The 16336-nt window shown below is 46.5% G+C and overlaps 1 protein-coding gene across 1 annotated transcript in view; it reads left to right on the forward strand.

Annotated features, from left to right (window-relative positions):
• The window catches only part of LOC139420291 (disco-interacting protein 2 homolog C-like), a 31604-nt gene extending 18075 nt beyond the window's left edge, over positions 1–13529 (forward strand). Inside the window, exons 22-37 of the mRNA XM_071170205.1 lie at positions 2584–2785; positions 4405–4505; positions 4601–4681; positions 4825–4948; positions 5280–5401; positions 6947–7058; positions 7148–7257; positions 7349–7479; positions 7562–7730; positions 8997–9167; positions 9345–9406; positions 9492–9549; positions 9760–9834; positions 9946–10120; positions 10215–10338; positions 10468–13529. Coding sequence (XP_071026306.1) covers positions 2584–2785; positions 4405–4505; positions 4601–4681; positions 4825–4948; positions 5280–5401; positions 6947–7058; positions 7148–7257; positions 7349–7479; positions 7562–7730; positions 8997–9167; positions 9345–9406; positions 9492–9549; positions 9760–9834; positions 9946–10120; positions 10215–10338; positions 10468–10720 — 2070 coding nt within the window. The 3' untranslated portion in view covers positions 10721–13529. The remainder of the gene's footprint in view (positions 1–2583; positions 2786–4404; positions 4506–4600; positions 4682–4824; positions 4949–5279; positions 5402–6946; positions 7059–7147; positions 7258–7348; positions 7480–7561; positions 7731–8996; positions 9168–9344; positions 9407–9491; positions 9550–9759; positions 9835–9945; positions 10121–10214; positions 10339–10467) is intronic.
• The last annotated feature ends 2807 nt before the right edge of the window (positions 13530–16336 follow it).

Raw genomic sequence — 16336 nt, forward strand, 5'->3', positions numbered from 1 at the left:
AATGCAGGTAACACTACCTCAACACGACCATAATGTAATTAACACTACCTCAACACGACCATAATCTAGGTAACACTACCTCAACACGACCATAATGTAGGTAACTAACTCAACACGACCATAATGAAGGTAACACTTCCTCAACACGACCATCATTTAGGTAACACTACCTCAACACGACCATCATTTAGGTAACACTACCTCAACACAACCATAATGTAGTTAACACTACCTCAACACGACCATAATGTAGGTAACACTACCTAAACACAACCATAATGTTGGTAACACCACCTCAACATGACCATAATGCAGGTAACACTACCTCAACACGACCATAATGTAGGTAACACTACCTCAACACGACCACAATGTAGGTAACACTACCTCAACATGACCATAATGAAGGTAACACTGCCTCAACACAACCATAATGCAGGTAACACCACCTCAACACGACCATAATGCAGGTAACACTAACTCAACACGACCATAATGCAGGTAACATTACCTCAACACGACCATAATATAGGTAACTAACTCAACACGACCATAATGCAGGTAACACTTCCTCAACACGACCATAATGTAGGTAACACTACCTCAACACGACCATAATATAATTAACACTACCTCAACACGACCATAATATAATTAACACTACCTCAACACGACTACATAACGACCATAATGCAATGCAGGTAACACCACCTCATCATGACCACAGTACGACCATAATGTTGGTAACACCACCTCAACATGACCATAGTGCGACCATAATGTAGGTGACACTACCTCAACACGACCATAATATAGGTTACACTACCTCAACACGACCATAATGTAATTAACACTACCTCAACATGACCATAATGTAGGTAACACTACCTCAACACAACCATAATGCAGGTAACACTACCTCAACACAACCATAATGCAGGTAACACCACCTCAACACGACTACATAACGACCATAATGCAGGTAACACCACCTCATCACGACCAACTGTACGACCATAATGTTGGTAACACCACCTCAACACGACCACAGTGCGACCATAATCTAGGTAACTCTGCCTCAACACGACCATAATATAGGTAACACTACCTCAACACAACCATAATGCAGGTAACACTACCTCAACACAACCATAATGCAGGTAACACCACCTCAACACGACTACATAACGACCATAATGCAGGTAACACCACCTCATCACGACCAACTGTACGACCATAATGTTGGTAACACCACCTCAACACGACCACAGTGCGACCATAATCTAGGTAACTCTGCCTCAACACAATCATAATGCAGGTAATACTACCTAAACACACACCATGATGCAGGTAAACACTACCTCAACACGAGCATAATGCAGGTAACACTACTTTAACATGACCATAATGTAGGTAACACCACCTCAAAACGACTACAGTTCGTCCATAATGCAGGAAACACCACCTCATCACGACTACAGTACGACCATAATGTAGGTAACACTACCTCAACACGACTATAATGTAGGTAACACTACCTCAACACGACCATAATGCACTACCTCAACACAACCATAATGTAGGTTACACTACCTCAACACAACCATAATGTAGGTTACACTACCCCGACATGACCATAATGTAGGTAACACTACCTCAACACGACCATATTGTAGGTAACACTACCTCAACACGACCATATTGTAGGTAACACTACCTCAACACGACCATATTGTAGGTAACACCACCTCAACACGACCACAGTGCGACCATAATGTAGGTAACACTACCTCAACACGACCTCAACACGACCATAATGTAGGTAACACTACCTCAACACGACCATAATGTTGGTAACACTACCTCAACAAGACCACAGTATGACCATAATGCACTACCTCAACACAACCATAATGTAGGTTACACTACCTCAACACGGCCATAATGTAGGTAACACTACCTCAACACAACCATAATGTAGGTTACACTACCTCAACACGACCATAATGTAGGTAACACCACCTCAACACCACGTCAACGCCACCACAATTTAGGTAACACTACCTCAACACGACCATAACGTAGGTAACACCACCTCAACACGACCACAGTGCGACCATAATGTAGGTAACACTACCTCAACACGACCTCAACACGACCATAATGTAGGTAACACTACCTCAACACAACCATAATGTAGGTAACACTACCTCAACACGACCATAATGTACGTAACACTACCTCATCACGACCATAATGTAGGTAATACTACCTCAACACGACCACAGTACGATCATAATGTGGGTAACACTACCTCAACACAACCATAATGTGGGTAACACTACCTCAACACGACCACAGTACGACCATAATGCATCTAACACCACCTCAACACGACCACAGTACGACCACAATGCAGGTAAAACTACCTCAACACGACCACAGTACGACCATAATGCAACCAGAACACAGACCTGTACAATTTTTGCACTCATCAGTTTTTTACACTACTTTTGAACTGACAGCAGAGTTTTTTTTGTTCATGATCTCTTGACTCCTCCTCTGTGTGTGTGTGATTGACAGGCGATAGACAGTATCCATGGTGTGGGTGTGTTCTGCCTGGGGTTAGTTCCAGCCAACACCCTCCCTAAGACCCCCCTGGGGGGTATACACCTGTCTGAGACCAAACAGCTGTACCTGGAGGGGGGGCTGCACCCCTGTAACGTACTCATGTGTCCTCACACCTGTGTTACCAACCTGCCCAAACCACGACAGAAACAACCAGGTGAGACAGACAGAGAAAAATAGAGAGAGAGAGACAGTGAGAGAGAGAGGGACAGAAAGAGAGAGACCTGGAGACAGAGCTAGAGAGGCAGAGGGAGTGAGAGGTAGTGAGTGAGAGAGAGACCTGGAGACAGAGCTAGAGAGGCAGAGAGGGAGTGAGAGGGAGTGAGTGAGAGAGAGACCGAGACAGAGAGAGAGAGAGATTATCTACCTCACTTGCTTTGGCAATGTTAACACGTTTCACCTGCCAATAAAGCCCCTTGAATTGAATTGAATTGAATTGAGAGAGGGACCTAGAGACAGAGCTAGAGAGAGGCAGAGAGAGAGAGACTGAGACACAGAGAGCGCTAGAGAGTGAGAAGGACCTAGAGACGGAGCTAGAGAGAGACAGTGAGAGGGACCTAGAGACAGAGCTAGAGAGAGACAGTGAGAGGGACCTAGAGACAGAGCTAGAGAGAGACAGAGCGAGAGACCTAGAGACAGCTAGAGAGAGACAGTGAGAGGGACCTAGAGAAGGAGCTAGAGAGAGACAGAGAGTGAGAGGGATCTAGAGACAGAGAGAGTGAGAGGGACCTAGAGACGGAGCTAGAGAGAGACAGAGAGAGTGAGAGGGACCTAGAGACAGGGCTAGAGAGAGACTGAGAGAGTGAGAGGGATCTAGAGACAGCTAGAGAGAGACAGTGAGAGTGAGAGGGATCTAGAGACAGCTAGAGAGAGACAGAGAGATTGAGAGAGGGACCTAGAGGCGGAGCTAGAGAGAGACAGAGAGGGGGACCTAGAGACGGAGCTAGAGAGAGACAGAGAGAGTGAGAGGGATCTAGAGACAGAGAGAGAGATGGGGACCTAGAGACGGAGCTAGAGAGAGACAGAGAGAGTGAGAGGGATCTAGAGACAGAGAGAGAGGGGGGACCTAGAGACTGAGCTAGAGGGAGACAGAGAGACTGAGAGGGACCTAGAGACGGAGTTAGAGAGAGACAGAGAGAGTGAGAGGGATCTAGAAACGGAGCTAGAGAGAGACAGAAAGAGTGAGAGGGATCTAGAGACGGAGCTAGAGAGAGACTGAGAGAGTGAGAGGGACCTAGAGACGGAGCTAGAGAGAGACAGAGAGAGTGAGAGGGATCTAGAGACGGAGCTAGAGAGAGACTGAGAGAGTGAGAGGGATTTAGAGACAGCTAGAGAGAGACAGAGAGAGTGAGAGGGACCTAGAGACGGAGCTAGAGAGAGACAGAGAGAGTGAGAGGTATCTAGAGATGGAGCTAGAGGAGACAGAGAGAGGGATCTAGAGACGGAGCTAGTGGGAGACAGAGAGAGGGACCTAGAGACGGAGCTAGAGAGAGACAGAGAGTGAGAGGGATCTAGAGACAGAGAGAGAGAGGGGGACCTAGAGACGGGGCTAGAGAGAGACAGAGAGAGTGAGAGGGACCTAGAGACGGAGCTAGAGAGAGACAGAGAGAGTGAGAGGGACCTAGAGACAGAGCTAGAGAGAGACAGCATGTGTTTAGCAGAGGTGATTTAGTGAACGATGAAGAACATACAACCTTCTTGTTGTAAATGTCACTGTTAATTCAAATAACGTTTTGGACACATCTTTTACCTTGTTTGTGTATGTGTGTGTTGTAGAGATTGGTCCTGCCTCTGTGATGGTGGGGAATCTGGTGTCTGGGAAGAGGATCGCTATGGCCAGCGGCAGAGACCTGGGACAGACTGATGACAACGACCAGGTAACACGTCATTCCATTGCCACAGAAATATGGCTTGAGATGGATTATTATTATGTTAGTGTCTGTGATATCATATCCTGTCGTGTGTCCTGTAGTTCCTGTTCCTGTCAGAGGTGCTGCAATGGAGATCTCAGACGACGCCTGACCACATCCTCTACACACTGCTCAGCTCCCGGGTAACATACACTCACTCACTCACTCACTCACTCACTCACTCACACACACACACACACACACACACACACACACACACACACACACATTATCATTTTTGAAGGATTCTGTTATGATTGCTCTCTCTATCTCTCTCTCCCTCTAGGGGCTGGTGTCTAGTTCTCTGACCTGTCTTCAGCTCCATAAGAGGGCGGAGAGAGTTGCTGCCCTGCTGCTGGAGAGAGGAGGACTACAGGAGGGAGACCACATAGCACTGGTCTACCCACCAGGTAACACACACTCACTTAGCATGTACCCCCCCCCCCCCCCACACACACACACACACTCAGTTAGCCTGTACCCCCACATACACACACACTCAGTTAGCCTGTACCCCCACACACACAAACACACTCACTCAGTTAGCATATACCCCCCCCCCCCCACACACACACACACACACTCAGTTAGCCTGTACCCCCACATACACACACACTCAGTTAGCCTGTACCCCCACATACACACACACTCAGTTAGCCTGTACCCTCACATACACACACACACACACACTCAGGTAGCATGTACCCGTAAATACACTCCTCACTCCTTTGTGTGTTGCAGGTATAGACTTGATCGCAGCATTCTACGGTTGCCTTTATGCTGGCTGTGTTCCTATCACTGTCAGACCGCCCCACCCACAGAATATCTCAACCACACTGCCCACAGTCAAGATGATCGTAGAGGTGAGAGGTCAAACACTGAGGTCAACTAGGGGTCAATAATGCCCGGTCAACTGGTTGAGAGGGGGTAGAAGATAAAGATGCAGTAGCATTCTATCTCTCCGTCCCTTCATCATCTCTCTGTCCCTTCATCATCACTCTGTCCCTTCATCATCTCTGTCCCTTCATCATCTCTCTGTCCCTTCATCATCTCTCTGTCCCTTCATCATCACTCTGTCCCTTCATCATCTCTCTGTCCCTTCATCGTCTTTCTGTCCCTTCATCATCTCTCTGTCCCTTCATCATCATTCTGTCCCTTCATCATCTCTGTCCCTTCATCATCTCTCTGTCCCTTCATCATCTCTCTGTCCCTTCATCCTCTCTGTCCCTTCATCCATCTCTCTGTCCCTTCATCATCTCTCTGTCCCTTCATCATCTCTCTGTCCCTTCATCATCTCTCTGTCCCTTCATCATCTGTCCCTTCTTCATCTCTCTGTCCCTTCATCATCTCTGTCCCTTCATCTCTCTGTCCCTTCATCTCTCTGTCCCTTCATCATCTCTGTCCCTTCTTCATCTCTCTGTCCCTTCTTCATCATCTCTGTCCCTTCATCATCTCTCTGTCCCTTCTTCATCTCTCTGTCCCTTCATCATCTCTGTCCCTTCATCATCTCTCTGTCCCTTCATCATCTCTCTGTCCCTTCATCATCTGTCCCTTCTTCATCTCTCTGTCCCTTCATCATCTCTGTCCCTTCATCATCTCTCTGTCCCTTCATCATCACTCTGTCCCTTCATCATCTCTGTCCCTTCTTCATCATCTCTGTCCCTTCTTCATCTCTCTGTCCCTTCTTCATCATCTCTGTCCCTTCATCATCTCTGTCCCTTCTTCATCATCTCTGTCCCTTCATCATCTCTGTCCCTTCATCATCTCTCTGTCCCTTCATCATCACTCTGTCCCTTCATCATCTCTGTCCCGTCATCACCTCTCTGTCCCTTCATCATCTCTGTCCCTTCATCATCTCTGTCCCTTCATCATCATCTCTGTCCCTTCATCATCTCTCTGTCCCTTCATCATCTCTCTGTCCCTTCATCATCTCTCTGTCCCTTCATCATCTCTGTCCCTTCATCATCTCTATCCCTTCATCATCTCTCTGTCCCTTCATCATCACTCTGTCCCTTCATCATCTCTGTCCTGTCATCACCTCTCTGTCCCTTCATCATCTCTGTCCCTTCATCTCTCTGTCCGTTCATCATCTCTCTGTCCCTTCATCATCTCTGTCCCTTCATCATCTCTCTGTCCCTTCATCATCTCTCTGTCCCTTCATCATCTCTCTGTCCCTTCATCCATCTCTCTGTCCGTTCATCATCTCTCTGTCCCTTCATCATCTCTGTCCCTTCATCATCTCTCTGTCCCTTCATCATCACTCTGTCCCTTCATCATCTCTCTGTCCCTTCATCATCTCTCTGTCCCTTCATCATCTCTCTGTCCCTTCATCATCTCTCTGTCCCTTCATCATCACTCTGTCCCTTCATCATCACTCTGTCCCTTCATCCATCTCTCTGTCCTTCTAGGTCAGTCGTTCGGCCTGTGTGATGACCACAGCGGTCATCTGTAAGCTGCTGCGGTCGAAGGAGGCGGTCGCCACAGTGGACATCAGGAACTGGCCTCCCGTCCTGGACACAGGTCAGCTCTGACCACATACAGTGTATCTGTCAGGCTGTTAGCTGGTTGTTTGTACTGGTGTATAACTGAATATTATTTTATGTTTTCAGATGACCTGCCAAAGAAGAAGCCTCCAGCTCTATATAAGCCCTGTAACCCTGATGCCCTGGCCTATCTGGACTTCAGTGTGTCCACTACTGGCATGCTGGCTGGAGTACAGGTAACATTAACCCCTAACCTCTGACCTCCATCCCTGACCTCTATCCCTTGCTATGCCTAGTGTCTGACATGTTTCGTGGGTGTGTGTGTAGATGTCCCATAATGCGGTGGGAGCGTTCTGCCGATCGGTGAAGCTGCAGTGTGAACTCTATCCCTCCAGAGAGGTAGCCATCTGTCTCGACCCCTACTGTGGCCTGGGCTTCGTCCTCTGGTGTCTCTGCAGGTACACACACACACACACACCTGTTAAACAACTGTTTCAATGTCCAACAATTGACTTCCCTTTCTAACCTCTAACTCTCCAGTGTGTATAGTGGCCACCAGTCTATCCTGATCCCTCCAGTAGAGTTGGAGTCTAACCCAGCGCTGTGGCTGCTCGCTGTCAGCCAGCTACGAGTCAGAGACACCTTCTGTTCCTACAGCGTCATGGAGCTCTGCACTAAAGGACTGGGCCTGCAGACAGAGGCACTGAAGGTACACAAACACACACACACACACATAAACAAACACATTCCACACGCAGAGAGAACTAAATCAAGTGCTCTTTGAATTGACTCAGTAAACAGTGTGTTTGTGGCCTGAGGTGTTGTCTGATTGGTTGCTGATCGACAGACTGAGTTTATTTTAAGAGGTTAACTTTCACCAATGGAAATTGCCATGGAAACTAGGAGCTGACTCACTGAGAGAAACACATAGGGAACAGATCCAGGAACAAACAACAGCTTTATATAGCCATCAGTAGGATGAGGGTGGGATGAGAGGGAGGTAAGGATTGAAATGTTGTGTATTTAAAGTTAACTTCTCTTCACCCCATCTCTCCTCCTGTTCACCCCACTCTCTCCTCCTCTTCACCCCACTGTCTCCTCCTCTTCACCCCATCTCTCCTCCCCTTCACCCCACTCTCTCCTCCTCTTCACCCCACTCTCTCCTCCTCTTCACCCCACTCTCTCCTCCTCTTCACCCCACTCTCTCCTCCTCTTCACCCCACTCTCTCCTCCTCCTCACCCCACTCTCTCCTCCTCCTCACCCCACTCTCTCCTCCTCTTCACCCCACTCTCTCCTCCTCTTCACCCCACTCTCTCCTCCTCTTCACCCCATCTCTCCTCCTCTTCACCCCACTCTCTCCTCCTCTTCACCCCACTCTCTCCTCCTCTTCACCCCATTCTCTCCTCCTCTTCACCCCACTCTCTCCTCCTCTTCACCCCACTCTCACCTCTTCACCCCACTCTCTCCTCCACTTCACCTCATTCTCTCCTCCTCTTCACCCCTCACACCTCCTCTTCACCCCACTCTCTCCTCCTCTTCACCCCTCACACCTCCTCTTCACCCCACTCTCTCCTCCTCTTCACCCCACTCTCTCCTCCACTTCACCCCACTCTCTCCTCCTCTTCACCCCACTCTCTCCTCCTCTTCACCCCACTCTCAACTCCTCTTCACCCCACTCTCTCCTCCTCTTCACCCCACTCTCTCCTCCTCTTCACCCCACTCTCTCCTCCTCTTCACCCCACTCTCTCCTCCTCTTCACCCCACTCTCTCCTCCTCTTCACCTTACTCTCTCCTCCTCTTCACCCCACTCTCTCCTCCTCTTCACCTTACTCTCTCCTCCTCTTCATCCCACTCTCTCCTCCACTTCACCTCATTCTCTCCTCCCTTCACCCCTCACACCTCCTCTTCACCCCATCTCTCCTCCTCTTCACCCCACTCTCTCCTTCTCTTCACACCCCTCCACTTCCTCTCCAGGCACGGGGCCTGGACCTGTCCCGTGTGAGGGCGTGTGTTGTGGTAGCAGAGGAGAGACCCAGGATGTCTCTAACACACTCCTTCTCCAAGCTGTTTAAAGACCTGGGCCTGCACCCCCGATCTGTCAGCACAGCATTCGGCTGTAGGGTCAACCTGGCTATCTGTCTACAGGTGTGTGTGTGTGTGTGTGTGTGTGTGTGTGTGTGTGTGTGTGTGTGTGTGTGTGTGTGTGTGTGTGTGTGTGTGTGTGTGTGTGTGTGTGTGTGTGTGTGTGTGTACGTGTTTATGTACTGTACATGTTTGTTTGTGTGTGATAACATGGTCACTCTGTGCTGTGATTGGTTACAGGGAACCTCTGGGCCGGATCCCACTACAGTGTACGTGGACATGAGAGCTCTGCGGCATGATAGGTATGTTTGCCGGTCAATCACAGCAACAACCAATCAGATCAATCAACCAATCAACTTGTATAACAGTGTTTTTTGTTTCTCTCAGGGTGCGGTTGGTGGAGAGAGGTTCTCCTCACAGTCTCCCTCTCATGGAGTCAGGAAAGGTGGGTCCTGGGCCATGTTTGAACATTTACAATCATTAAGCTTCATGACTGTTGAGTCCTTAGACTCAGCTTCTCTCCTGTCTGTGGTTCACTGGGTGGTTCGGCTGCAGCTCTCTACACATAGACCAGAATGCCTCATAGGCTGCAGTATATGCCGTATGTGGACCTGGAGATGGAAGCATTGTAGCGTAACCATGGTGACTGTTTCAGATCTTACCTGGCGTCCGCATCATCATTGCCAACCCAGAGACCAAGGGACCGCTGGGAGACTCCCACCTAGGAGAGGTCAGCACACACACATACACACTAATTGATTTAATGATATTGTTTCCTGATTTTATGTTGCCCCAACAAAGATGATTTAAATTAAATTCTCTGTCTCTTCCCCCTCTCTAGATCTGGGTGCACAGTGCCCATAATGGCAGTGGATATTACAGTGGTTATGGAGAGGAGGTCCTTCAGTCTGATCACTTCACCTCCAGACTCAGCTTCGGAGACACGTCCACCGTCTGGGCTCGCACCGGATACCTGGGCTTCTTACGACGTACTGAACTCACCGATGCCAGCGGAGGTATATACACACACACACACACACACACACACACACACACACACACACACACACTAACAAACACACTCACCCTTTCTCTCTGTTTCCTCCCCAGAGAGACATGATGCTCTGTATGTTGTGGGCGCGTTGGAGGAGGCCATGGAGCTGAGGGGGATGAGGTACCATCCTATAGACATAGAGACCTCCGTCATCAGGACGCACAAGAACATCATGGAGTGGTACGCTGCTATACACACCTAAAACAGCTGTTTCTATTTCAATTCTTAATTAAGGTATAATCACTATAGTTGTAAATGACGTGTGTGTGTGTGTGTGTACGCGTGTACGTGTGTGTGTGTGTGCCACAGTGCGGTGTTTCCCTGGACTAACCTGCTGGTAGTCGTAATAGAACTAGAAGGCTCGGAGCAGGAAGCCCTGGACCTGGTTCCCATGGTGACCAAGGCGGTGCTGGAGGAGCATTACCTCATCGTTGGGGTCGTCGTAGTAACGGACATCGGGGTGATCCCCATCAACTCTCGCGGGGAGAAGCAGCGCATGCACCTCCGGGACGGCTTCCTACAGGACCAGCTCGACCCCATCTACGTGGCTTATAACATGTAACCCAGACGCCCCATCCTGGGGGGGTGGACCTGAGTGAGGGGGATGTGTGTGTATGTGTGTGTTAGCATGCGTGTGTATGGATATGTGCTTGTATATCGCTAGTGTTCATTTTAAATCAAGACGTACTGTATTTTTGAATCTGCACATGGTCATATGGTGTGGTGCCAGTTGTCTGATCCTTTAGTTGTGCTGTGGTGGAGGTATGGCTGTTTCTGCACCCCCGGTTAAACCTGACACCTAGACAGGAAGTCACTGTACAAAACCTTAAGGGAACACTGTGTATCGATAGACAGGAAGTCACTGTACAAAACCTTAAGGGAACACTGTGTATCGATAGACAGGAAGTCACTGTACAAAACCTTAAGGGAACACTGTGTATCGATAGACAGGAAGTCACTGTACAAAACCTTAAGGGAACACTGTGTATCGATAGACAGGAAGTCACTGTACAAAACCTTAAGGGAACACTGTATCGATAGACAGGAAGTCACTGTACCAAACCTTAAGGGAACACTGTGTATCGATAGACAGGAAGACTGACTGGACCACTAGTAGTTGTTGTTAGGAGAGAGAGAGAAAATATCCCTGAACATATCTGTTTTCTTGATGAAATAGACATTAAAAATATTAAAGTTATTAAAGTATATTGTCAGAAGAAGACAGGGGGTTCAGATTAGTGTATAAATATAAATATTGTATATAAACATAATCTATATGGAGAGACAACTGAAACACACTGAGGACTAGCCCTGTTTTACAGCTCTCTCCACCCACACCCTGTGTACATGTGTGCGCGTGTGTGTGTGTGTGCGTGTGTGCGCCGCGCAATGCAGTGCACTCCTCTTATTAGAATCACATTCTCAATTTGTTTCCTAAAACCCATTGACTCCTAAATGCCAAGTGAATCCGTTAGAAGTAAACCATTGTTTCTATCCCACATTGTTTAAACATTGTACGCATATGATTATGGTAATATGTGATTCTGCTAAGCAGAGAGCCCAGTAAGTAGCAGGGTGGAAATGTAGTTGCAAGGAGTTGTAAAACCCAGCTCTGGACCAGAGACATAATGCTTTCTAAATGGCCCTATTTCCTTTATAGTACACTACTTAGGACAAGTAGGACTCCGTGTAGGGAATCAGGTGGTATTTGAGATACACCCACAGTGAAGTGTTCTAACAGAGACACACCCACAGTGAAGTGTTATAACAGAGACACACCCACAGTGAAGTGTTCTAACAAAGAGACACACCCACAGTGAAGTGTTCTAACAGAGACACACCCACAGTGAAGTGTTCTAACAGAGACACACCCACAGTGAAGTGTTCTAACAAAGAGACACACCCACAGTGAAGTGTTCTAACAGAGACACACCCACAGTGAAGTGATCTAACAGACACACCCACAGTGAAGTGTTCTAACAGAGACACACCCACAGTGAAGTGTTCTAACAGAGACACACCCACAGTGAAGTGTTCTAACAAAGAGACACACCCACAGTGAAGTGTTCTAACAGAGACACACCCACAGTGAAGTGATCTAACAGAGACACACCCACAGTGAAATGTTCTAACAGAGACACACCCACAGTGAAGTGTTCTAACAAAGAGACACACCCACAGTGAAGTGTTCTAACAGAGACACACCCACAGTGAAGTGTTCTAACAAAGAGACACACCCACAGTGAAGTGTTCTAACAGAGACACACCCACAGTGAAGTGTTCTAACAAAGAGACACACCCACAGTGAAGTGTTCTAACAGAGACACACCCACAGTGAGGTGTTCTAACAGAGACACACCCACAGTGAAGTGTTCTAACAGAGACACACCCACAGTGAGGTGTTCTAACAGAGACACACCCACAGTGAGGTGTTATAACAGAGACACACCCACAGTGAAGTGTTCTAACAGAGACACACCCACAGTGAGGTGTTCTAACAGAGACACACCCACAGTGAAGTGTTCTAACAGAGACACACCCACAGTGAAGTGTTCTAACAGAGACACACCCACAGTGAAGTGTTCTAACAAAGAGATACACCCACAGTGAGGTGTTCTAACAGAGACACACCCACAGTGAAGTGTTCTAACAAAGAGACACACCCACAATGAAGTGTTCTAACAAAGAGACACCCACAATGAAGTGTTCTAACAAAGAGACACACCCACAGTGAAGTGTTCTAACAAAGAGACACACCCACAGTGAAATGTTCTAACAAAGAGACACACCCACAGTGAAGTGTTCTAACAGAGAGAGACACAGTTTATTTATTTATTTTAAATGTTAGTCATAAGTTATTACTTATGGCATCTTATATGCATGTTATCAGTTATAACTTTTCTGTGAAAAACATTTTAGTGCTCCTTATGCTTTGTTTACATTCATCTTTTGAGTTTGATCATTAAAAACACAACACATTTCATTTGTATTTAATTCATCAGCTACTTTTGTCTCAGAGAGCTATAATGTGATGCCATGTATGAAAAACATGCATATCATGACGTGTATTTATTTGCTTGTTATTCTGTACTGGAGAATGGTGATGACATTATCAGCCCCGGACTGTGTGTTGGAGAGAAACGAGTCTGGTGGGTAGGGTTAAACCTGGTCCAGAAACTAGAGGTGAGAGAGACTGCATGGTGTGTGTGTGTTCGTATGTATATATTGTGTGTAAATAGTGTTGATTTTGTACGGTACAGGTGTGTGTGACTGTTTTGTACACATGATGAAAAGATCAGAAGGACACTTTTATAAGAGCCTTCCATTGGCTCAATGTCATACTATACGGTGCAATAAAGTGCTTTGATTGGTGTGCTGTTATTGGTTCACATGCTTTCGTTGGAAATGCTAAACTGACCTTAGATCTTGGTTGACTTCTAACCCTACTCTATGGACAGGTTTTTCAACACTAATGGGGGCTTCCAGTGCAGGGGTTCCCAAAATGTTTCACTTGGAGCCCCCCTTCCAGCATTGGGGAACACCCCAATGAATTTTGCAGGTTTATTTTCTGCAATTCTACATATTTTGTCATAAGTTGCAAATACAATTTTGCAGATTTAAAGCAATTTTCTTGCAATTCTATACATTTGGCCATGTCTAATGTATATTCATGTGATATTTGAGTGACTGAAAATGTACAACTATCTATGGGCTAAAAAAACATTAGCTGACATGGGCTAGTTGATCTGGACATTTCTGACAAGTTATAAATAGCTCTAAGGTGTGTAATGACTGACATGACAAGAGGAAGTGATGATTCACTACCCAATTTAAAAGTTGCACCTTGTGCATTCTACTATTGCAACTTTCAACAGTAACCACTGCTCTAGCGGACAAGTAGGAACTGAATAGAGGCTACTCAGAGCATCAGTGGGTTCCCATATTTACATTATCATGTCATAACAGGAAACTGCGTGTGTGTCACACATGAATATGTTGGTACTGAGGCGCAGACCCACACACACACTTTCAAAACACACAAACGGATCTCAGACAAACACATCTGAAGATGAATCTCTGTTTTTGTCCAAATAAGGCTAACATTTGTACTACTCCTCTGAAGTTCCCAATATACGGTACAGTACCAGATACAGTACATTAGTATCAGTCAACCAATGAGAGAAAAGGAAATAGGGAGAGGGAGGGAGCAGGAAAAGGGAAAAAGAAAGAGGAGAACTGTGAAAACAGACTGATCTGATGGATGTCATATATATATTGTCTTCAAAATATTTCCAAACCGAGTGGGTTGTCTCTCATTTATGCTTTGTCCACAACTACAAGAATGAGTCAATAACATTTTGGGGTATGAGTTGATATGACATGAGCTGTTAAAAAGGAGGTACTTTCAAAGATCTGAGACTATCACTCTCCCTCTTCTCTTTCTTTCTCACTCCCTTTCCCCACCCTCCTGTCATGGACAATACCACAACTCCTTTAAGACCATCTCAGGCTGTTAAATCAAACCTTCCAGGGAATTAATGTGACAGAAGTGGTTGTGTGAGGACTGAATCTCTCTTTATTTCTCTCTCGCCCTCTCGCTCTCAGCCATGTGAATGTTGTTATGGTATAAAGACATTCTTCATCATCACATTAAACTCGTAAATTACTGAATGATCTGTGAGTCAGACAGAACACAGCTGGGATGAGTTTATCACTGGAATTTCATCCTCTTGTCTCTCCTCTCCTCTTTTCATTCTATGCTGTTCTCTCTTCTCCTTTTCACTCTATGCTGTTCTCTCCTCTTTTCACTCTGCTGTTCTCCTCTTTTCTCCTTTTCACTCTGCTGTTCTCTCCTCTCCTCGCTTCTCCTCTTTTCATTCTATGCTGTTCTCTCCTCTTCACTCTATGCTGTTCTCTTCTCTTTTCATTCTATGCTGTTCTCTCCTCTCTTCTCCTCTGTTCACTCTGTTGTTCTCTCCTCTCCTCGCTTCTCCTCTTTTCATTCTATGCTGTTCTCTCCTCTTCTATGCTGTTCTCTCCTCTCTTCTCCTCTGTTCTATGCTGTTCTCTCCTCTTCATTCTATGCTGTTCTCTCCTCTTCACTCTATGCTGTTCTCTCCTCTTCACTCTATGCTGTCTATGCTCTCTCTCTCTTCTCCTCTGTTCACTCTATGTTGTTCTCTTCTCTCCTCGCTTCTCCTCTTTTCATTCTATGCTGTTCTCTCCTCTTCATTCTATGCTTTTCTCTCCTCTTCACTCTATGCTGTTCTCTCCTCTTTTCACTCTGCTGTTCTCCTCTCTTCTCCTTTTCACTCTGCTGTTCTCTCCTCTCCTCGCTTCTCCTCTTTTCACTCTATGCTGTTCTCTCCTCTCCTCGCTTCTCCTATTTTCATTCTATGCTGTTCTCTCCTCTTCATTCTATGCTGTTCTCTCCTCTTCACTCTATGCTGTTCTCTCCTCTTTTCACTCTGCTGTTCTCCTCTCTTCTCCTTTTCACTCTGCTGTTCTCTCCTCTCCTCGCTTCTCCTCTTTTCACTCTATGCTGTTCTCTCCTCTTCACTCTATGCTGTTCTCTTCTCTTTTCATTCTATGCTGTTCTCTCCTCTTCATTCTATGCTGTTCTCTCCTCTTCACTCTATGCTGTTCTCTTCTCTTTTCATTCTATGCTGTTCTCTCCTCTTCACTCTATGCTGTTCTCTCCTCTTCACTTTATGCTGTTCTCTTCTCTGTTCTCCTCTGTTCATTCTATGCTGTTCTCTCCTCTTTTCACTCTATGCTGTTCTCTCCTCTTCACTCTATGCTGTTCTCTTCTCTGTTCTCCTCTGTTCACTCTATGCTGTTCTCTCCTCTTTTCACTCTATGCTGTTCTCTCCTCTCTTCTCCTCTGTTCACTCTATGCTGTTCTCTTCTCTCCTCGCTTCTCCTCTTTTCATTCTATGCTGTTCTCTCCTCATCATTCTATGCTGTTCTCTCCTCTTCACTCTATGCTGTTCTCTTCTCTTTTCACTCTATGCTGTTCTCTCCTCTTCATTCTATGCTGTTCTCTCCTCTTCACTCTATGCTGTTCTCTTCTCTTTTCACTCTATGCTGTTCTCTCCTCTTCACTCTATGCTGTTCTCTTCTCTCCTCGCTTCTCCTCTTTTCATTCTATGCTGTTCTCTCCTCTTCACTCTATGCT

Source organism: Oncorhynchus clarkii, chromosome 11 (genome assembly GCF_045791955.1).
Source record: "Oncorhynchus clarkii lewisi isolate Uvic-CL-2024 chromosome 11, UVic_Ocla_1.0, whole genome shotgun sequence".
In the NCBI taxonomy this organism is placed as follows: domain Eukaryota; kingdom Metazoa; phylum Chordata; class Actinopteri; order Salmoniformes; family Salmonidae; genus Oncorhynchus; species Oncorhynchus clarkii.